This window comes from Vigna angularis, chromosome 7 (genome assembly GCF_016808095.1).
Source record: "Vigna angularis cultivar LongXiaoDou No.4 chromosome 7, ASM1680809v1, whole genome shotgun sequence".
NCBI classification, from domain to species: Eukaryota; Viridiplantae; Streptophyta; class Magnoliopsida; order Fabales; family Fabaceae; genus Vigna; species Vigna angularis.
In genome coordinates this window covers 26770004-26793077 of record NC_068976.1, presented here as the reverse complement: position 1 = coordinate 26793077, position 23074 = coordinate 26770004, and the positions used below count along the sequence as shown (strand labels likewise).

Genomic DNA, 23074 nt, shown 5'->3' with positions numbered 1-23074 from the left:
ATATTAATAATATTATGTTTTAAAAGAGTTTTATTTGAATTTTTTTTACTTAATTAATTATTAGTTTTTCATGTCGTTGTTAATATATAAAAACATTGTCACTTAAATTTATTAATACTTTTTAATAATGTTTTTTGGTTATCCGCGATTACCCTAAATAATCTAATTAAACAAGATTGTGTTTAAGAATGAAAACTAACAGAATGAGAATAAATTTCATTATTTTATATTCATTTTTAAGGTAAAAATTCATCATCATCCCTACAAGTATAGAGTTTTGTATCAAAATTGAGATATAAGCGAATTATAATTTTATTTCAAGTCTAGGGACTACAAAATATTTAACTCAAAATAATCCTACCTAATGACAATGTTTTGTTATATTGCTTTGCAAGGTAACCTTCTAGCTGCATACTAAATACTAAACTTATCAACATGCCATTTGATATGGAGAAAATATTTTCAAATAATCTTCCTGATGTTAGAGTTCTTTAAACGGGATAAATTCTAGTTAGTTTGTTCAAAATACTTTATAAGTTTTCTATAAATAAAAAGATAATGTGACATATCGAATTTTAAAGTGATAGCGGGTGGAAACAAAAGTAGACATGAAACGTAGATTTCATGAAGTAATGACAACCAAATAGTTTAAGGTGACAAGTAATACAATATTAACATGACATTACATTTTGAAATCGTTAAATTTTCGTCCACTGATTTTGTAACCAAGTTATAATTCTACAGTTCTGCACTTAACCAGGTCTAATACAGAATTAAACATAACATTGTAATTAATTATTACTACAACTAGTTCAGATGTAAATTAAAAAGGAAAGGATGCCTTAAATTGGTTATATGCATCTTTGTCTGCTTCAAGTTGCTGTCGAAGGGCTTTTTCTTTTGCCTCAATGCCTGCAAGATCAAAAACCAGGTCTTTAGTATGGTGAGCCCATAAGATGCTATCATTCTTCAATGTCTCCCTTTGTTTCTCGCCTTCATTTATAGCCAACTGAAAGGTCTCTCTCTCTTCCTTCAGTTTAGATAATTGTTCTTCAAGTTGTTCAATAGAAGAAGATATTTCATTGACCCTGATGTTGGCAATTGAAATGGACGTTGTGATTTGCTCTTGTGCATGTTTAGTTTCTTGCAGTTTGTGAAGTATATCTTCTTTAGCTCGGTTCAACTTGACTTTCTTTATTCCAACTGTACAAGATTCTTTGTGGTGAGCAACAGCACTGTTGAAGAAGAGTCTGAATGTCCTCATGAATGTTTGCTGGGCAAGAGAAAGTAAATTCTCATTCTTCTGCAACTCTTCAAGAATAAGTAGGACTTTTGATAATTGTTCATAGTCTGTAACAAAATCACCTAAGCTGAACGTCTGCATCAAGTCTTTTAGCTCTTTTGACAGAATATCTGTAGGGGAGCTTTGAGCTTCTGATGGTTCTGACAGAGTAGCAGATTGTGGAGTTTTGGAAAAAATGGAAACCTTCCCCGTCAGGATATTTTCAATGGCACTCAAAGGGTCATCTTCGATCATTTTGTCTATGGCTTCTACATCGAGTGGGGTGTTTCCAGAAGAGACTTCATCAGCCTTTGGGTCCACTTGATCTGGAGAATCTTCAGCCTTGCTGGAAGCAACCTGCTCTTGTGCATTGGCTGGGGCAGGGTTAACCTTCTCCACCTCTTCGACAAGTCTTTCACTGAATATTGGCTCAGCAGTATTTGTATTTTCAACGTGAGGAGTATCAACATTGACTGGAGCAGCTGCAGGAGGATCATGATGAGGGGGTAAACCAGTAGTAGAGCTAGTAATTGCAGCAGTTGGAACCTTTCTGGGAGCAGTTTTCTTTGTAGTCTTGCTCGTTTGACCATAATACCGCTTCCGAGGTAGTCTTTTTCTTTTGTAGATTACTAAGGGGTCGATATCCGAAGAGGCTTCTTTGTCATCTACTGGGGAACTCTCTTTGCCATCTACTTGGAAACTCTCTTTGCCATTGACTAGGGAACTCTCTGCAGTACGCCTCTGTTATGATAGAATTAAATGTTATAGTGATTAAGAAGTAGAGGTACTTTGACAAGTAGTGATGTAAGTAATTTTACCTTCAGTAATGCAATTAGTTTGTCCTTCAATAATTCCTCAGATGACGATGCTTCAGGCACATTGTCAGCACTTCTATCTGCCACATGCTTTATTCTTTTGGATCTCCGGGGTGTTGATGGGGGATTGGGAGTCTGGTTGATTATGAACTTGGTAGGCTGGGAGCAAGAAGAATTTCATCAGAAGCCAATGCAGTGAATTTTATGGAATATTTCAAAGATTTTGGATGGCAACTACCTTCGTTTTTCGTGGTCTTCCACGTCTTGAAGATGTAAATGATTCATGGATGGAATGTGAAATCTTGGATTTCACCTTTACACAGCCGTTGTTGGATTCCCCGTATTCTTGATCTTTAGGAGGGTCCATCATTTCGGTTACTTTTGAAACTACAAAGAAAATGACTTCGGTTAAATATATGATAAAAATGTTGAAATAAAATGCATGAATTATATTGGATGTGCCAAAGGGAGAAAGTTTCAGCCTTTGGATATTTAATGAAAAATGCCATAAAAATTATTTAGGTAAATTGGAAAAGTTTTTCAATTCTTCTTTCGTTTTTGTAAGCACCAAAAAGCTCCACTTGGTGGGTGTGGAGACATACCAGCCTCGTTGAAGGGAGTATTAGGTAGTATTAGTTTTCAGACTTCAGAAAAGGTTTTCAAACTTCATGTCTTCAAGTCATGGCTTTGACACCAAGGTCACGACGATAAAAGTACTGCTTCTGATTAAAACAGTGAAGTACCTAGGCAAATGCAAGATTATGCCTTAAATAGAGCATTCCACAGATGGGGATCCAAAGATGGAAAGAATTTTAAGATAACAAATGAGTAAGAAATTGGAAAAAGGATTTGAAAAAGTCCAATGAACATTGCCAATGAGACCCCAAAAAAGAGACTCCAGTCTAGGAAATTCCCTATCATTTATGTGACAAAAGAATTGGAACCCAGAGAGAAAAATAAAGAATCACACCAGTAATTTTAAATGCTAGATATTATATATCTTTGCACAAAAGATGTATGCATGAAAAAATATCACTATCAGTAGTGTGGGATGCAACTGCAACTCTCTATGATTTAGTGCACAAGAGAAAACACATAAAGCTTCATTTTCTAAACCAAATTCGTACCAGATCTTGTCCTTATTTTACCACTGTCATCACAAAAATCTCTTGGAAGCGTCGACAGTGACTGATGTTGAAGCACATTTTGTGAACATTCTGGCAGTTGGTGTTCTGTATCTTGAGGTTGTTCTCTATTAGCCTTGGGAGAGTTGGTACCAGTAAGTGGCTTTGCATTGTTATGGTCAGCCGATGCAGTAGTATTAGTATTCCGTTTTTTCATTTCCTGCCCATAATAATCATGCCAAAATATAAGCTCATTTTCGATGGGGGCGAGGGAGGTTGGGAAACAACAAAGGGGAAAAAAACGATATAAGAAAGTACTCTTCAACAAATCATATGATAGGAGCATCTAAACGTAAGTCAGGAGTTTTGAGAATAGCACAGAGAGATGTTTAAATATTCAAGCATAAACTAACCAAATACCATTCATTACCTCGTGATGCTCAGGAGAAGCCAGGTGTGAACGTATAGGCTCCAACATAACCACACCACATACCTGGCAAACAGGCTGCCGAAGTTCATTATACCTGTAATTACATAAACACAGGAAAGTCAAAATCATCTTAGGTATAAGTTAAAATCAACTAGTACACATGACATTTACAGAATCACTTTGCAATGAACTTCTCCAAAATATAAAATGCACAACATGAAAAAGCTAAATATATTCTCCCTTCTTATTTCCCTCTTCTATAAGCAGTTTATCTAAACAGGCTATAGCATACAAAATGAAACACATCTTGAGAAATAATACTTTCAAGTTGTATACTCAAACATAGCTGCCAACACATTTTACCAGAAAATCAACCAAATCCAAAAACGGACATAACTCAATGCATAAGCAGAAGGTTTTTAGAGACTAGTGCGTCATTCACAAGTAAAGAACAAAAAACTTAGAAAAAAAATCATGACGGCTGTGTTTGCAATTAAATCAACATAAGGTAACAAATAATCACTTCCATAAGCAAAGTTGTAAGAAGAAAAAAAAAAGGAAAATTGAAGTTAGAGATAGATGCGTGAAGAAGTGCAAACCTCACTAGGGGGAATACAGGGTACTTCCCTTTCTTCTTAAAACTAAAGCTAACACGAGACAATGCCTTCTTCTTGTCCGGAGCATCCATGTTCCTGCTCGTAAGCAGAAGAAGAATGTGGCGTAAGGGGAAAAGATTGAAAACGCAACAAACGGAACCCTCAACACACCCAAGAAATTGTTGAACCCTTGTTTTATATATTATTGTTGTTCAAAATTTTCAATTTACGTCGAAAAAAGAGACAAGGGTCCGAATTGAAACAGGGTAATTTAACCCGACCCGGTTAATTGGACCCGAAATAAAACCTCTAGAATTAGTTGTGTTTAGGGGGTTTTAGCAAGGAGAGAGAAAATGGACAGAGGGAAATATTTGGCATTGGTGGGAGGAGGAGCTCTCTTGGGCTCTGTATCTACCTTCTTTCTTCTTAGGCTTCTTCAATCTCAAAAGTATGCAACTTCTTCTTTACCCTTTTAATCTCCTCTTGTTAACTATCTGAGCTGAACTACTTTTTTTTTCTTACATATGTATGTATGTGTGTATATATATATATATATATATGTGTGTGTGTTTGTGTGTATATGTATGTGTGTATACTGACTGGTCCTTTGGTTGTTGGAACCCACAAAGGAAGGGCTGGTGCAAAAACAACGTTATTGCTTACAATTTGAAACTTTGCGATAATTGAGTGTCGTAAAAGGTGATGGGTTGGTTGGATCAAGTTGTTTAACTTTAGAGTCATTGAGCAAAGGGATACTTTTTTTTACTGTACTTTGGATGCTACTGAATGCTTGCTGTGATGTTTGCAGAAGAGGTGTATCGCAGTGCAGTAAGAATGTTCCGGCTGATCTCAATGGTAAGTGGCCTGAAAGAATGGATTTTAACAGTGCAGTGAATGGCTGTTGACCAATTTGTCTCCACTTCTTTTGTTATGATGACTCTATTTATTCCTGCTTCTGAACGTCTCCCTTTCGGTATTTGCCTAATTAAAATCTTTGATTATAAAAATTGCACATTCACTCGCATACTCATCACTCATCAATAGTGGAGAGTTGAAGTTGCAATTAGTGACACACATGTCAATGGTTAGTTTCTTGTCCTATGTTTGTTTCAGCGGAAATAGAGAGGAATGAAACGGAGATATGAGGAGATAGAATTTAAATACCAAGTTTTATAGTTTGTTTAGTAGGTAATGGGTTTTGCATTTTTTTTTTCTTTACTTTATAATTAGCAAAAGGAAAAAAAAAATTGCATTCGTAAGACAGTTCCTTAAATCTTAGTTATTGTAGAACTGGTATTCCTTGTAAATGTATTAGTTTGAGGTCATCGTTCAATGTTTTTCTGGCCAAAAGTACCTTGATATTGTATTTTAGGTTTTCTAGATAGAGCATTTAGAGTTGAGTGTCTTTGCTCAGGGTGAGAGGTGCTTTTTATAGACTTTGGCTAGTTTGTTCTGTTACCCATGTATCCTAAATGTTATTATCTATCCCTTAAAGTATTAACTAACCAATTTCAAGTACTACAAGTAGTTATTCCCGTGTTTTTTCTCTAAGATTTCAGATAGTTTTATTGAATTCCTATGTTAATTATTAATAGACTATAATTGACTTGTTAGATCATTTATATTCTCTTTTATAGGAAGTCAGGCTAACTACCGATACAAATGCAGACTGTATAAACCTGTTAGAAACAAGTTTCAATGTGACTAATGCTCCTATCTACTTAATCCTACTTTCACGTCGGGAAATTAATAAGACTGCTTCTCTAAGTGTCCTTATAAGTGTTGGACTTTGTGTCTCATGCAGGTGTTGAGGGATGCTCTATTTCTGGAAAGAAAAATGATAGGGTGGTTAACGAAGATCTTCTGAAAGATGAGATTGTTTCAGAACAGCTAACTAGGTATTGCAAGTGGTTGCCAATAAATTTAATTTAGCATTTTCTCTGAACTTATTTCTGACTGTAACTGTGTTCTACATTGTTGAGTTAATTGGTAAAAAATGATCTAAGAAGCACCTGCAATATTGTTTCAATTAGACTGTGAGATCTTTTGGCGGTCTAAGAAGATTTAGAGCTCATGCGTCAATTACCAAAATAGTTGGACTATGCTTGGTGCTAGTTTTTATAGTTACTGTTTGATGTTTAATGCAGGTTGGAAATGGCATGAAATATTTTTTCCTTGCATAGAAATTTTGCACTTTACATGTTGTCCCACAACTCCCAATATCATGGATAACCTATGAAATATTATTACATTGATTCTATTTTGAAAGACAACTTTTTGCCATCAAGGCAGAATTTTCATTGCTTGATGTGAATTACTGAGATAAGAAGAAACCAAAAAAAAGAGGTTAGTTTGACTGGTGGAATATTTCTTCTCTTTTATTTTTGGGACTACCAACACATCTCCTGCAATGCTTAAATGCCCATTTTACAATTGTTGTCATTATATATATATATATATATATATATATATATATATATATATATATATATATATATATATATATATATATATATTTGTGTGTGTGTATGCATATATCTATTCTACTCAACATTATCTACATCAAACGTATATGGATGGTACTTTCTTGATATGTCTATCTTTTCTTGGACTTCTGTTAATCAAATTGTTTTTTGGATTTTTTTATGCCGTAACTAGGAACATTCAGTTTTTTGGCTTTGAATCTCAGCAAAAAGTGACTGGATCATATGTAGTGGTCATTGGTCTTGGAGGTGTCGGTAGTCATGCTGCTACTATGCTCTTGAGATCAGGGATTGGCAAGCTTCTTCTTGTTGACTTTGACCAGGTTTTTTCTCAGATTGATTCTCTCCTTAATGTTTAATGTGTCATCTACAAAACTTCGTTGCCACCAAACTGTTACCTATCCGTGTTGGAGACGTAACTAGCCACGATCGTAGGTAGAAAGATAACCCTCAACTCTCACAGTAAATCGAAAGAACAGTAACTGAATAAACCTCTTTTATTGATAGAAATATTTGAATCAAAGAAAGCAAACAATAACTGGGAGCATAACCTCCTTCAGTCACTAAGGAGCATAACCTCCTTTACAAAACTCAATAATCAAAAACATGTCGTAAACCATAGCGTGAGGGCTTTATTTATAATTATTATTTTCCTAGGATATACTTCTAATTACTGTAATTAACTTATAGTGAATATTTCCTTAGGATACTACTCTAATTACCGTAACTAATAGTATTTCCCTGGAATACTGCTCTAATTACCGTAATTAACAATATTTCCCTAGGATACTGCTTTAATTACCGTAATTAACAATATTTTCCTAGGATATGGCTCTATTTACTATAATTACTTTCCGCCTATCCTAATTGTTGTCCCAGTTAGGATAGTCACTCTTCAACCAGTCGGCTGCTCCCCATCGCTCCGCTACTGCCTTTGGCCATTCGGCTCGACTCCTCCTTGTCTTCCATCGTTCGGCCTGAACTTCCCTTGCCTTTCACCGTTCGGTTTAATCTTCCTTCCTCCACCGTTCGGTCTTCTCCTTCTCTCCTAAACCATTTTCTCTCATACACCTTCCAACCCCTAACATTACCCACCGCCTGATTATAAAATCCATGCTTACTTCCTCCCAAATAGCGTTGGGTATGGGCAAGGGTTGTAGCAACCCCTGTGGAGAAGATGACAGGTACTTATGTTGTTGGCACACCAGGCAGCTTGCAACGAAATCAGTTACCTACTTTCTTCATCCCTATCCAGTAAAGTGATGGTATACCCCTGAATGCCCCCCGTCTAGTCATGTGGAACTCACCTATTAGCTTAGGAACCCAGGCGGACTGAGTCGAGATCACCAGTCTCCCCTTGTAGTGCAGTCTGCCATGCTCCATGGTAAAAGATGGGTGTGAGTTGGGGTCCTTCTCGAGATCTTCCATTACCTTCTTCAAAGCTTCATCCGCCTCAACCTCCTTTAGAATCTCTCTAAAGTCTTGCCAATAAGGCCTGGCCACCACCCTTAATTCCTTCTCATCCTCCGTACCTTCCTCTTTTTTTCGAGATAGAGCATCTGCAACCCTGTTGGTAGCCCCTGTTTTATACACAATTTCAAAATCATATCCCAGGAGCTTTGAGATCCAATTATGCTGGTTCTGAGTGGTGATGCGTTGCTCTAATAGGTATCAGAGGCTCCTTTGGTCCGTGTGAACCACAAATCTTTGGCCCAAGAGATAGGGTCTCTAGTGCTGTATGGCCATGACCAGAGCCATGAGTTCCTTTTTGTATGCCGATTTATTCAACGATCCCTCCGACAATGCTTTGCTGAAGAAAGCAATGGGTCTTTTTCCTTGAGTGAGAACCGCTCCTCCTCCTCCCGAAGCATCACACTCAATATGGAAAGGTTGGTCAAAGTCAGGTAGAATCAGTATTGGTGCAGTAGTCACGACCTCCTTCAATCGAGTCATGGCCACATCAGCTTGCTCGGTCCATGTGAACTGCCCCTTTTTAAGCTGTTTGGTCAATGGTTTGGCAATCTTCCCATAATCCTTCATGAAACGCCTGTAGTACCCCGTCAAGCCCAGAAACCCCCTTAAGGCTTTCAACGTCTTGGGTCTTTCCCAATCCATCACTGCCTTCACCTCATCCTGATCCATCTCCACCCCGCTTTCTGAGATCAAAAGCCCCAGATATCTTATCTAGGTCCTGCCAAATTCGCATTTCTTCCTGTTAGCCACCCAACTGTTCTCCTCCAGCTTCCTCAACACTAACCCGATACACTCCAAATTCTCCTCCCACGTTCGGCTATACACCAATATGTCATCAAAAAATAATAGCACAAATTTTCGTAGATAGGGCTGCATCAGACCGTTCATCGCACTCTGGAAGGTTGTTGGTGCGTTAGTAAGACCGAACGGCATCACCATGAATTCATAATGGCCTTGGTGAGTCTTGAAGGCCGTCTTCTCAATATCCCCTTCTCCCATCCAAATCTGGTGCTATCCGGCCTTTAAATCTACTTTAGAGAAATACCTAACTCCCCTTAATTCATCCAATAATTCCTCTATCACCGGAATGGGAAACTTGTCGGGTACAGTTGCTCGGTTCAAGGCTCTATAATCCACGCAAAACCTCCAGCTGCCATCCTTCTTCTTAACTAGTATAACTGGACTATAGTATGGACTGGTGCTCGGTCGGATTATTCCTGTCTTGAGCATCTCCGTCACCTGTTTCTCTATCTCGCCTTTCATCACATGGGGGTATCTATATGGTCTCACATTGACGGGGTTTGCTCCCTCCTTGAGAGGTATACGGTGCACCATGGCTCTGTCGGGAGGTAATCCTACGATCTCGTCGAATACCCCTGAGTACTGATCCAAAATCCGATCCAATGCCTGCTTCTGTTTCTCGGTCAATTCCTGACCGAACGGCCCTCCTTCCTCGCCCTTCCAAGTACTCCCTAGCTCCCACACCAGCATCTAGGCTTCTACTTCGGTCATTTTGCATAAGGCCCCTGGTTCCACCAATCTCCGAGCTAAAGTAGGGTCCCCTTTTATGGTCACCCTCCTTTCTCCTTGACCGAACACATTGGTCAATTCCCTCCAATTCAGGGTGACTTCTCCTAGCTTGGCGAGCCATTCTACCCCAGAATTACATCCACTCTGCCCAACTCGAATAGATGGAATCGTTCGGTTACCTCTACTTCTCCCAGGCCAATTACTACCTCCTCACAACACCCTCGCGTCTTCTTTTTCTGCCTATCTCCCAAGCTCACCCGATATGGGGGAGTGTCTACCACGGGTAACCCCAGTTCCTTCACCAATTCCTTGCTTATGAAGTTGTGGCTAACGCCACTGTCTATCAAGATCACCACCTGCTTCTCCCCTATCCGACCATGTAATTTCATCATTTTTGGCTGGGTGAGACCTCCAGCCGAGAAGGCCGATAACTCCATCTGCATCTGCTCGGGTTCGGGCTCAGCTTCCTCGTCATCCTCATCCTCGACTAGTATAGTCATCCGAAGACTCCTCTCCGGACATTGGATGCCTGGACTGAACGTCCTCCACATCTGAAGCACCTCCCTTCTTCTCTCCGTTTCACAAATTCATCATAGGGTAGATTCCTCACGTTCCTTCCCTTGTTGTCGGGAAATGTTCGGCCTGTCCCACTCCCTTGTGTTTCGTCCCTCCTTATTGACCCCACACTCTCCGTGACCCCCGTTTGGTTCTCCCTTGCAGCTTCCGCTCGGCTCTGGTTAGGCCGACCGGACTCCATCCTCGCTACTGCACCGCTCGGTTTCCCCCAGGACTGATTCTTGCTCATGCTTCCAGTCCCAACCTTCGTGCCCCTGTGAATCTCCTCCACGTCCCTTGCCATTCTCATGGCGGTCATCAGCTTTTGTGGATCAAGCAACCGTACGCGGTTACAAATCCCCTCCTGTAATCCTGCCATGAAGTATCCCATCAGCTGCTCTTCGGCCCCTCCCCTCATCTGTCCCACCAAGGCTTCAAAATCTTGGATATACTCTTCCACGGATCTCGTTTCCTTACTAGCTGCCAGTCTTTCGAAAATTGACCCCCGGTTTCTTCCTTCAAACCGTACCACTATCGCCTCTTTCGGATTCGCCCACGAGCGGTCATTGGTCTGCTTCCTCCAAAATCTGAACCACTATCCGACACTTCCCTCCATGCTGATGTAGGCTAGGCGCACCTTTTCTTCCTCGGACACTTCTTGTAGTTCAAAATATTTATCAGCCCTATTGATCCAATTTAACGGATCATTCCCCTCAAACGTGGGTAACTCTACCCTTTTCCTCCAGTTGGGTTGCTCCTGCACCCCACTCTCCTTCTCGCCTTCATCTTCATCCCGATGGTCCCTCCTTTACCCGTTGATAGACCCTTGGCTACCATCCGGTTTACCATCTAGTGATCGGTCTCAACCACCCATCATCCTCATCAATTCTTGCAAATCTTTGCGGATTGCCGCCACCTCCGTCTCCACTCCCCCTATGGACATTTGCATCTTCTCCTGTTTCAGCCCTATGTGCTCTAGCTTCCCCTCGACTGCATTCATCCGTCCCTCCATGTTGTCTTTCATTCCCTTCTATCGATCCGGCAGGTCGGACCAATTGTTATGTATCCGTGTTGGAGACGTAACTAACCACGATCGTAGGTAGAAAGATAACCCTCAACTCTCACAGTAAATCGAAAGAACAGTAACTGAATAAACCTCTTTTATTGATAGAAATATCTGAATCAAAGAAAGCAAACAATAACTGGGAGCATAACCTCCTCCAGTCACTAGGGAGCATAACCTCCTTTACAAAACTCAATAATCAAAAGCATGCCCTAAACCATAGCATCAGGGCTTTATTTATAATTATTATTTTCCTAGGATATATTTCTTGTTTCGGTTATGGGGCTGAGTCACCAAACTCCTTCACAATTTTGCCTTCTTGTTATCCGGTCTCGCTCCAGGCTCCGTTGTCTTGCTCTTCTGTCCGGGAGGGAACCTGTCAAAGATCCTCCGATGCCAAAGTCAGTGTATGAACCGTTCGGCAATTCAATAGAACAGTAATAAATGTGCAGTAAATGCAACGTACCTACCACTTACCTTTGACCTGTATTTATAGTTTTTGTCATGGGCTTGGGATTAGTGAAAAGTTAATCACTATCCAATTTTAGCCCAATAGCTCTAATCACTACTTACCTTGATCATGGTCTTAATGACCCAGATAACCTGTCGGCCGGTCTTAGTGAAACCGTCCGGTTAGGTTGATCCTACGTGGTCTTCCTTGGACCGTCCGGTCCGTATGGTACACTTCTAATTACTGTAATTAACTTATACTGAATATTTCCCTAGGATACTGCTCTAATTATCACAATTAACAGTATTTCCCTGGAATACTGCTCTAATTACCGTAATTAACAATATTTCCCTAGGATACTGCTCTAATTACCGTAATTAACAATATTTTCCTAGGATATTGCTCTATTTACTATAATTACTTTCCGCCTATCCTAACTGACTGTTGTCCCAGTTAGGATAGTCACTCTTCAACTGGTCGGCTGCTCCCCATCGCTCCGCTACTGCCTTTGGCCGTTCGGCTCAACTCCTCCCTGTCTTCCATCGTTCGGCCTGAACTTCCCCCGCCTTTCACCGTTCAGTTTGGTCTTCCTTCCTCCACCGTTCGGTCTTCTCCTTCTCTCCTAAACCTTTTTTCTCTCATACACCTTCCAACCCCTAACACAAACTGTGAAGTTTTATTTATTTACATTGTGATATGGATGTTATGACTCTAATATCAATGTTATTTACAGCTTCCTTTCTTCATTTTGGCTGGAAGTTCTGTATTTTATGTGCTTAAATGTTATTGCTACATAATACTCATAAGTTTCGGAATATACTACTTTAAAGACTAAAAAATGTAAATTTATCAACTATTATAGTTTACTTAAGAAACTGGAGTTTAGATTGGAAAAAAGATTTGGGTTACTTGGTTCTTTGCTTATTAGCTATCATGAATGGTATTTTAGTAGTTACTCTATTCACGTTAAATGTCAATTTATACGAGCCTTTATTGTTAATTACTTTAGTGCATGGCTGAAGAATCGCAGCTAAAATCTTGTTAACAATATTATTAAGCTGTATTTGGTAAAACAGAGTAAAAAAAGATAAAGTAGTTCTATCTTTTGCTGTCATATTTTCCCATCTCTAGAATTTTTGTAAGCCTGTGCCTTCCATACAGTTTTGTACTTATTTATTTGTTAAATGAGAAGGTTTCTCTTTCATCACTAAATCGACATGCTGTTGCGACAAGAGCAGATGTTGGCATCTCGAAAGCTCAGTGCCTTAAGGAGTACTTCTTATCTGTCTTTCCAGAGTGCCAAGTAGATGCCAAAGTGTTATTATATGATTCATCCACTGAAGAAGAAATTCTCTCAGGCCACCCTGACTTTGTATTGGATTGTATTGATAACATTGATACAAAGGTATCCTCTAAAGATTACTCTCTACTTGACTGAATTGTTACAAGTTCATGCTGCCATTCTATCATATAACATAGGTATCCCTCAATCCCCTGTTGTGAGAGGTATTATGATCAGGCACTAATGGTTGTTTTATATTCATAATCTTTTACTTTTCTTTCCTTCAATTCTTTAGCTTCTAACTTGTGAAATAGAAACATTTTGGGATCCATATATGAATGTGATCTGATGGATAATTTATATTGGTAATACATATGCCAATATGACTTGGTTGGCTTTGGAAAACTTGATAAAAATTGTTCTCCTATCCTGTGCTCCTTACTATTAACAATCATGCCATTCATATCCAAATATTATTGTCATAAGCTTGATCTTTCATTGCATGGTTTGTCATTTGTCATAGGTGGCACTTCTTGCTGCATGTGTACGCAGGGGTTTGAAGGTTCTATCCGCCACAGGGGCTGGTGCCAGAGCTGATCCAACAAGAATACGCATTGCTGATCTGAGAGAGTCTACTAATGATCCATTGTCTCGAGCTGTAATGTTCCTTTAAGTCTCCTTTTTATTGTATTTTCTAGAGCTTAAACCATATAAATTAGTTATTATGGAAATTTAGCACTAATTCTCATTCCCAATAGCCCTAATAGCCTAATCATCCCAATAGTGAACTAATGCATTGCTCTTCAACACCATCTGCCAATTACAATTTACTGACTTGAATGAAAAATGCGTACAGAAAGCACAGCTGCCCTTGTGCGCACCAAAATTGATAATATCATTGTTAAAGAGAAGTTTTTAGCCTCTTGGTTACTTTGAATAATACTTCATTCTTGGGTCCCTCTTGCTGATTTTATGACCACTAGAATTTTGACATTTGACAGTAGTGAAAGCTTTTTCAGATGCTCTTTCTCTTTTGGTTTTATTTCTTTCATTTCAGGATGTCTCATTTTCCATATTGTCATCTGTCATTCCAATTAACTAAAATTAAGTTTTATATTAAAACAATATACTTGTGATTGTGGATGGTTACTGCCAGGACTTCTGAGCAAAATTTGTGAATTGTGTTTATGTTGATTTAATGGTATTGTGATTTAAGCATAACATAATACATACGGACCTGTTTTCTTTTACTTTCTGATTAGAGAGAAACTCTTTTCAAAATGTTATTTAAGCATTTGTCCTGATAATCTTCTTGAATGGCTAACATGAATTATCTGGATATAGTCATTACTTTCAACTGTTATTTCAAGCGTAAGATTGATATTCACTTTTACCCGTGTCAAACTTATTTTATATATCTTACTGGATCCTTTTTTGTTCCTCTTATGATAAAAACTTGTGTATAGGTTTGAAGTTGTCTGTAGGCTCGATTACACTTTTTATCTGTTTCATTTGGATTTTGCTCCCCTAAATTGTTCTCACGCCAGTTAAATTCTGCTATTTTTAAACTTAAGTAAATTTACACTTGTGGTTGGTTTTTCTCTTCTTAAAATGTCAAAAGTCAAAAGTTGGCTAACATGAATTATTCCTATTTTTAAACAGAGAAACAGATAAAATTTACAGAGATTTTCTTTTAGCATTCTTCCAATCTGCTCTCTTGTTCGCACAGTGTAATTGATGGCCTCAATTAAAGTTACTCCATTATGTACCAAATTAGGAATTGTAGGAACGTATCCATATAAAACCTCAAGAGGTGCCATCTGGGTGGCTGTATGAAACTTTGTATGATACCGTAGTTCAGTCATTGCTAAGTGATCTGTCCACTGTTTGAGCATACTCCCTTTACCACATCTCAAGTAAGCCTTTAATGACTTGCTAGGTTCTCAGTTTGTCCTTCAATTTTTGGATGGAAAGCTGTGGGTCGTAACAGCTTAACACCATATAACTGCATCAAACCTTTTCAGATGGTGTTCCAGAAGATTGTATCTCTATTCGAAATAATTTCCTCTGGTCATGCATGCAATCTCACCACTGTGTTCATGAATAACTCTGCTACTTTTATTGCACTGAATGGGTATCCTAAAGCTATGAAATGAGTATATTTAGTGAATCTATCGTATACTACTAGTGTGACACTCTTCGCATTGGAGTTAGGCAATCTTGTGATAAGGTCCATAGAGATTGACTTCCATGCTCTAGTAGGTATAGGCAGAGGTTGAAGAAGCCCTTCTGGTGACTAGTTTATTGCTTTGAACCTTTGGCAAATGACACATTCCCTCATCCACCTCTTTACATCCCTTTGTAATCCTTTCCAATGAAATTGCTCTTTAATCCTTCAGTTAGTGAGTTCAGTTCCAGAATGTCCACCAACGAGAGAATCATGGAAATGACTTAGAATTTTGTTTCATAAGCCTTGTTGAACACCTACGACCACCTTACCTTTTCTTTTCAACAAGGTACCATCAAAAGTGTACTGCTTATAAGGTTGTTTTGCAAATCTTATCCACCAATTTATGTAATTTTGGATTTGCATTCCAAGACTCAATGACTTCAGTCATTAAGGTAGATGAAAAATGTAGTATTGTAGCTAAACTTGCATTATGGCAAACCCGTGACAGTGCATCTGCTTCTGAATTCCGCTTTCCTTTTTGTATTATATGCGGCCCATAAGTTTATCTAAACCCCAATTTTGCATCAAAGTAGATGGAGGCTGTAACAATAAGTGCTGAAGACTTTTTTTACCAGTCTTTATGATGAGATGTTGCCTCCATAAATAGTGTTTCCATTTTTTAACTGCAAACAAAACTGCATAAAATCCCTTCTCATAAGCATAAGACAACTTGTACTTTGGTCCCATTGTCTTGCTGATGTAAGCAATCAGATGTCCATTTTGCAACAAAACAACCCTAATAGCTCCTCTAGAAACATCTATCCCAATGGTAAAAGGTTGTGTGAAGTCTGGGAACCTCAAAACCGGAGCAAATATGTGTTCCTGCTTAAGTTTCTGAATTGCAGCTGCTGTTACTTTAATCCAGTGATGCACCTTCTCCTTCTTCTACAATTCTGTTATTGGGGCTGCAATCTTTTCATAGTCCAAGAAGAAGAAGAACCTTCTGTAATAGCCTGAAAGTCCTAGAAATCCTCTTAGTTCCTTTGCTGTTGTTGGTGTTACCCAATGTAACCTAGGTGGGGCAGCAATGAAGGCTGCATGCAATTAAACCACATGATTAGAGACTCCCAAGGATCAGGAGCTCTGATATCATCTTAAAATTAGAAGAAATTACTTTTTCTCTTATTCAGTCTCATTACATATATATATATATATATATATATATATGTGTGTGTGTGTGTGCGCATATATATACATATATATGTGTATATATATGTGTGCATATATATATATATACATATATATGCGTGTACATATATATATATATATATATATATATATATATATATATATATATATTTTGATTGGATAATTTAGAAAACAAGCACATCCTGTTCTAGGAAACAAATCCCTGAGATTGTGGGATTAATATGCTAGTAATAAAACTAAAGTACAGCCAATATACAGAATTAAAACCAATAGGAATAAAATTTGAAACTTCCTAAAATGTATTGACAGAATAAAATCTAAAACTTCCTAAAATATCTCAACATAAACCTTTAACATTGTTTGATGTCTCAAATCCATCATAAACTCCAAATAGTGGAATAAAAATAATAATTGGGTTTCATATAGAAGAAAATAAATGGCTTGACTAAATCTGCTTATGTTAAAGGAACTTAATTGATTGGAAAAAGAAACTTGAGAAACCAAAGTTGCAAGCATTCCAAACATAGGGAACAAGGCTCCATAAGCTCTTAAAGAAATCACGGAAAGACTACCTTAGAGAGTATTCTTTGTTTGGGGAAATATATTAATTTTACACTTTATTTAAAGACAAATTTACAGTAGAAGAAATTACAGAAATTTGGTAAAGAAATAACTGGAATGCTGAGAAAATTGTTATACTTTACACTTTTTTTTTTTAAAACTGTTGTCAATAATCTCTCAGTAAAGGGAATCAATTCATATGTGTGTCTACAAATACTAGCTGGATGGCAGTTATCTCAGAGCTGATTGATTTCATCTTTCAACTATGACTTTCTCTGTCCTCACTCAGTTTCTTCTTTCTAATACTAGCTACATAACTCACACTAGAATCATATCTGTGCAGGTAAGACACCGTTTGAGGAAAGATCATGGCATTGAAGGTGGTATCCCTGTGGTGTTTTCTTTAGAAAAACCCAAAGCTAAGCTGCTTCCCTTTAAGGGTCCAAGCGGAGAAGAAAACCCTTCAGATTACCAGGTAAGTTCATGGATTCATTAGTTTAATCACCCTTTAGATATAAATATATATGTATGTTTAATTGTGATAAAAAAACATAAGCCTATAATATTTTCTACATCGTCAAACTATTGCTCTATCATGACGTTTAGAGGTGCTGGATGCATGTTTTGACTTCTCGATCCTCTTGCCAGATAATACCAGGTTTTAGGGTTCGTATCATACCTGTGCTTGGCACCATCCCTGCAATATTTGGACAATTCATGGCCTCCTATGTTGTGACAGAGTTAGCAGGAGTTCATGTTCAAACAGAACCTGTAGTCAATTTTGATATGGATCATTATCATACTCTTCATCAACGCCTTATCGAGCATGAGGAGTCAGTGTATGGAACATCCACCGAAGTACTGGTATGAAATGTTCCCATTTGGTTTTTGTTTCACTGCGAATAAAAATAAAAATTAGGATCAGTTGCATTATTCCATCTCTATTCATTGAATTGCACATTACCCCATAATTTTTTAATTATCAGGCAGCTATATTTTGACAAAAAAAGTTATCCAGCATCAATTTCACTTTTCTAATGATCCAAAAGTAATTATAGTAGACAAAATCTACTTACTTTCAGCATATTTAGAACGTCTTTTCAAGTAATTTTTCTATCAAAAACTTACTGCATACTTACTTCTAATAACTTAGAATCAAGAACAGTTTTTTCTAAAATATCTGTCGATATTTATGTGATATTAATATCAACACCTTACCATTGAATGCTTGGTCAATGTTACTTTTATCATATTTGTAATGGGAAAACTAAAAAAATTAACTTTATTCTTCGATCTAAGAGGTCTTCTTTTGGTTTACCGAAAAGAAGCTTCAAGGTGGCGTCAGAGTATGAATTGTAGATTGAGTTTTATGTCAATATTTTTGTAGTTTTGACATGTACATAGTAGTTTGTTTGACAAATAAAAATCAATGGGATATTTCTTCTTTTATTTATCATTTTTCTTTTTCTTTTCATAGATAGATGTTGAAGAAGTGATGTATATTGTTAAAGAGTTATGGAATGGAAGAAGTGCTAGAGAAAAGCATGTGAAAGATGTTGGGCGAGGAATGTGGCGATCGGTTAATGAACTAATGCTTGTTAGGTATGGTGTGGCTTATGATTTTATTTTCAGATTAACTATTTTTCACTTTCAAGCTACTTTATTTGGTTACATTTTTTCTGAGCTGTAAACGTGTGCCCTCTGATGTGTCTATATCTGTTGCTTCAGTTTAAATATGCACTCTTCCTCAAGCTATTTATGGTTTTTCTCATATTCCTTTTTGTATCGAAGTGCTCTTAAAGCGCACTCTTCCATTTCTTTTCACCATTAAAATTGTACATTTCAAAATGTTACTTTTCTCATAATACTAATTATTTGTGCTTAAATGAGTAATAAGAGTTTTGGAAACTATGATTTGTATTGCAGTTGGAATTTACATTTTTGTATAACATGTTGCAGTCGTATGTAATTTGACCACTTCCTTGCCCCTTGTTTTCTAGAATGATAGCAAATGTAGATCCTTTCGCTTTTCATTTGAATTTTGTATACATAACTATTCTGTACATTTATGTTTTATTTAGGTGGGACAGTACAAAACCGGCATCTATTTCAAATCTGATTCTTTTGAAATTCAAAGAGGTAATTTAGTAATTCCATAATATTCAGCAAAAGCTTCGATGCTTTATTGTGTTTTAAGAATCCGATTCATGGTATGGAACTGTGTCTTTATCTGTATACTGTGTTAAATAGAGAAACCACTGTAGGGCATATCCTATCCAATGATTCATAAAATAGCAAGACGTGTTAGGAACAAACTCTTTGGAACACATTTTCTCTGGTTGGTTTTTGAAAACTACAAAATCATTGGAGAGAAATTATATGGGGCCCACAAAGTTGTGAATTTTAATAACTTCCAACCAATCAGAGAGTGTTTAGAATAATGTTTTAGAGAATGTATTTTTATAATTTCTCAAAAAGGAAACATATATGACTTATGACATCACTTTTACAGTTGAATGTTTCCTATTATTTCAATTTTACCAGATTGAAGGCTGTCTCTCATTGATTCTTAGTCATATTAACTTCCTACTCTTTAGAAATTTTGCTAATAACTAATCAAATTCGCTAATTTGGGGCATTATACTGTGATAAGGTAATTGAATGATTGTCATTTCTCTCCTCAGATTCACTAGCATAACAGTGAATGTAATTCTTTGTTGATATGTTTTAACTCTTTTGTAAGCTAATGTAGTTGTTGTTTCTCAGGTGGATGAACATGAATCACGAACATTGGATGACATAAAGGAAAATGAACCAGAATTTTACAGTAGAGTAACTGCTGTTTTAAAACGAGCTGAACTTGACTTTGGACTGTGAATCTGTCAAGGCTACTCTTTTTGAATGATTTAAGTCTTATATTCCTCCCGGTAACTTCAAAAAATTTGAAACTCTTGAATCTTTATACCTTTTTGAATCTCATTATATTTTCTTATGTGTGTTCAATTACCTCTAACAAATCACTCTTGTAGAACTAACATGGTTTATTTTGTTCCTGTGAGGAATTGAATAAGATGGAAGGTGCTATGCTAAATATAACTAGAAATTGTTGGAGTAGTTTTTAAGCAGGGTTAATTAATGTCTGTATTTTAACATAGCATGCAGAAGACACTTTAATGGAAGGTGCTCTCTTTTGATCTTTAATCTTCTCCAAGAACGCGATCTACTTTAATGGGTTTTTGACCTGCAGAAGACACTCTGACGCTCAAGTCATATATGTTTCATAAAGAGATCTATATTTTATTGGGATAGTAAAAGATGATTGTACCTGACATCAGTTGTATTATTTATAAAGTTTGTGGCAGTCAAGTCCATTGATTAGTTATCAGTATATTTTTAGGGAATCAAACCCAATAATCAATAATTAATACCGTATATTTGTAAAGCGTAAGGTAATCTGACCTATTAATACCTGATAATTGCCCATGAATGACCATTAACTCCGATCGGTATATTTCATATAGTACATAAGCCCCCAAGCCCAAGCAAGCTCTTTTATTCGAAAGAGGTGCGTAGGGATTATTATGAGCTTTAAAAGAGGTCGCTCACATTGTATTTAGGGAGTCTATCTTCGATGCTTTAAGTCTTCATTTGCTCTCTGTCCCGAGCGACGAACCCTAGGAGTTCTCTTTGGATCTGTTCCCTAGACTGAATAGAAAATGTTAAGAGTTCTCTTTGACACTTTTTCCTGTGCAAGAGATTTTCACTCCAAAAATTATGCTTTTAAGTAAAATAAAGTAAAAGCTTCAATATTTTATAATTTATTTTTATAATGAAAAGACATTGGAACCTGACAAAGCTGAACCTGTTGAGTAGTTGACTGATAAGAGTTCTTTTTCGAACTTCCTGCGTTGAGCGGGGATTTCTGAAGCCCTTTTTCGGACTTCCTCCGAGCGGCTTGAGGCCGGAGTTATTTTTCTAACTTCCTGCGTTGAGCAGAAATTTCTGAATTCATTTTTCTGACTTTCCCCGAGCGGTCTTGAGGCAGGAGTCATTTTTATGACTTCCTGCATTGAGCGAGGATTTCTGAAATCATTTTTCTGACTTCCCCCCGAGCGGTCTTGAGGCAGGAGTCATTTTTCTGACTTCCTGCGTTGAGCGGGGATTTCTGAGGACATTTTTCTGACTTCCTCCCAAGTGGCTTGAGGCAGGAGTCATTTTTCGAACTTTCTGCGTTGAGCGGGGATTTCTGAAGTCATTTTTCTGACTTCCCCCCGAGCGATCTTGAGGTAGGAGTCATTTTTCTGACTTCCTGCGTTGAGTGGGGATTTCTGAGGTCATTTTTCTGACTTCCCCCCGAGCGGCTTGAGGCAGGAGTCATTTTTCTGACTTCCTGCGTTGAGCGGGGATTTCTGAAGTCATTTTTCTGACTTCCCCCGGAGCGGCCATTATAACATGACAAGGTTGAACGCAGCTCTGAACCATCCTGTGCATAATATTTTATAATTTAAAATTAAGAGTTGGTAGAACATGACCAAGTTGAGGTCTGAACCTTCCTACACATAATATTTTATAATTTATAATTTAAAACTAAGAGTCGGTAGAACCTGACAAGGTTGAACGCATTTCTGAACCATTCTGTGCATAATATTTTATAATTTATAATTTAAAATTAAGAGTTGATAGAACCTGAGCAAGTTGAGGTCTGAACCTTCCTCAAAGTTCTCAAAACAAAAGACATGCCTTTAGAAATTATTACGAAATTTCTTACTCTTGTTGCAAAACCTGGTGTTGATCCGAAGTAGCGATGTCGAGACCGAGCACGCATCTGGTTCTTCGTGGCTTCATGGGGATGCCGCTCGGCCCCACGGTGGGCGCCAAAATGTTTCGGTTGAATTGGTTCGAGGGTCGGTCGTCCTTCATTGCTCTGCTCTCTTTTGATTTTCAATTATCTCCGAGAACGCGATCCACTCCAATGGGTTGTTGACCTGCAGTAAACACTCCGACGCTCAAGTCAGATATGTTTCATAAAGAGATGTATATTTTATTGGAATAATAAAAGATAATTATACCTGACATCAGTTGTATTATTAATGTGACCTATTAATACCTGATAATTGCTCATGAATGACCATTAACTCGATATATTTCATATAGTACAAAACTCATTCTATATATATCAATTTCTAACCCAACACACATGAATTAATGCTTTAGAAGAAACATGAAATAACCAAACATATATTATTTAATAATGGAAGGGTTTTAAGATAGTACATATACAGATAATTAATGTATATATATCAATCTCTAACCCAACACACATGAATTAATGCTTTAGAAGATACATGAAATAACCAAACATATATTATTTAATAATGGAAGGGTTTTATGAGAGTACATATACAGATAATTAATGTATTAAACTTATTATATTTTAGCTAAGTAAAAAAAACACTTTTTTGTTCACTTATATCGTAGTAACAAATATAGATAATTACTTTCTGAGTTTGTTATAATATAATTTATTTGTAAAATCTAATCTAACGTTTCAAAGTTCTGAAAAGTGACAATATTCTAAATCACTTATTTAATAACTTATTTAGAATATTAAAAAAATATAATGTGATGATACATCTGCATTTTCAATATTGATATAAATTGCTAATAAAGTGTTTTCTGGGTTATTAGCTTTAGTTTTTACTTACCTTATGTTTTAGGCTATGTTTTGGATTGGTGGCAAGACGAAGTGAAGAGAGCAAATAAGGTTTAAAAAGATAAGTTATTTAATTGATGATGATTAGTAAAAATAGGAATGTAACATAGTGAATCCTGCTGAAAGATATCTCAACAGAAAAGAGAGAAGATTAATGCTCAGACAGAGAGAATAATAGAATTCTAGAGGAAAACAGAATTTTGTTGTATATTCGCTGCCTTTCCAATCATTAGTGTACCTCTATATAACAGCATACATACTACACGAAAAAGTAAAAATGGCAAAAGGAATAAAGTTAGTTATGATCCTAAATCCTTCTAGAACCATAATACTGCCA

General features: G+C 37.1%; 2 protein-coding genes across 3 annotated transcripts; one reads left to right on the top strand and one right to left on the bottom strand.

Annotated features, from left to right (window-relative positions):
* Positions 1-661: 661 nt before the first annotated feature.
* On the bottom strand, positions 662-4451 carry LOC108338073 (uncharacterized). The gene is made up of 6 exons (XM_017574760.2): positions 4251-4451; positions 3652-3745; positions 3225-3441; positions 2336-2484; positions 2101-2256; positions 662-2023 (listed from the first exon to the last, which is right to left on the bottom strand). Exons 1-6 carry the CDS (start codon positions 4337-4339, stop codon positions 824-826), a joined length of 1905 nt encoding a protein of 634 aa, XP_017430249.1. The 5' UTR covers positions 4340-4451; the 3' UTR covers positions 662-823.
* Positions 4452-4466: 15 nt separating this feature from the next.
* Positions 4467-20409, top strand: LOC108338075 (tRNA threonylcarbamoyladenosine dehydratase). Of its 2 annotated transcripts, XR_001832999.2 has the most exons (12): positions 4467-4695; positions 5056-5102; positions 6052-6145; positions 6906-7053; positions 12995-13207; positions 13608-13742; positions 17368-17499; positions 17673-17888; positions 18502-18626; positions 19106-19163; positions 19791-19951; positions 20180-20409. XR_001832999.2 is itself a non-coding variant. In XM_017574761.2 (11 exons), the coding sequence occupies exons 1-11, from the start codon at positions 4601-4603 to the stop codon at positions 19899-19901; spliced, it is 1374 nt and encodes a 457-aa protein (XP_017430250.1). In that variant the 5' UTR covers positions 4467-4600; the 3' UTR covers positions 19902-20127. The 2 variants fall into 2 exon arrangements, 1 of the variants encoding a protein (XP_017430250.1); XM_017574761.2 differs by lacking the exon at positions 20180-20409 and having other exon boundaries at positions 19791-20127.
* Positions 20410-23074: the final 2665 nt, after the last annotated feature.

Coding starts and splice junctions, on each gene's coding strand:
- LOC108338075 (XM_017574761.2), top strand. CDS start 4,601: ATGGACAGAGGGAAATATTTGGCATTGGTGGGAGGAGGAGCTCTCTTG. Junction 4,696..5,055: donor AGGCTTCTTCAATCTCAAAA/GTATGCAACTTC, acceptor TGATGTTTGCAG/AAGAGGTGTATCGCAGTGCA. Junction 13,208..13,607: donor TTGATAACATTGATACAAAG/GTATCCTCTAAA, acceptor CATTTGTCATAG/GTGGCACTTCTTGCTGCATG.
- LOC108338073 (XM_017574760.2), bottom strand. CDS start 4,339: ATGGATGCTCCGGACAAGAAGAAGGCATTGTCTCGTGTTAGCTTTAGT. Junction 3,746..4,250: donor CCTGTATTCCCCCTAGTGAG/GTTTGCACTTCT, acceptor ATGTAATTACAG/GTATAATGAACTTCGGCAGC. Junction 3,442..3,651: donor CTTCTCCTGAGCATCACGAG/GTAATGAATGGT, acceptor TATTATGGGCAG/GAAATGAAAAAACGGAATAC.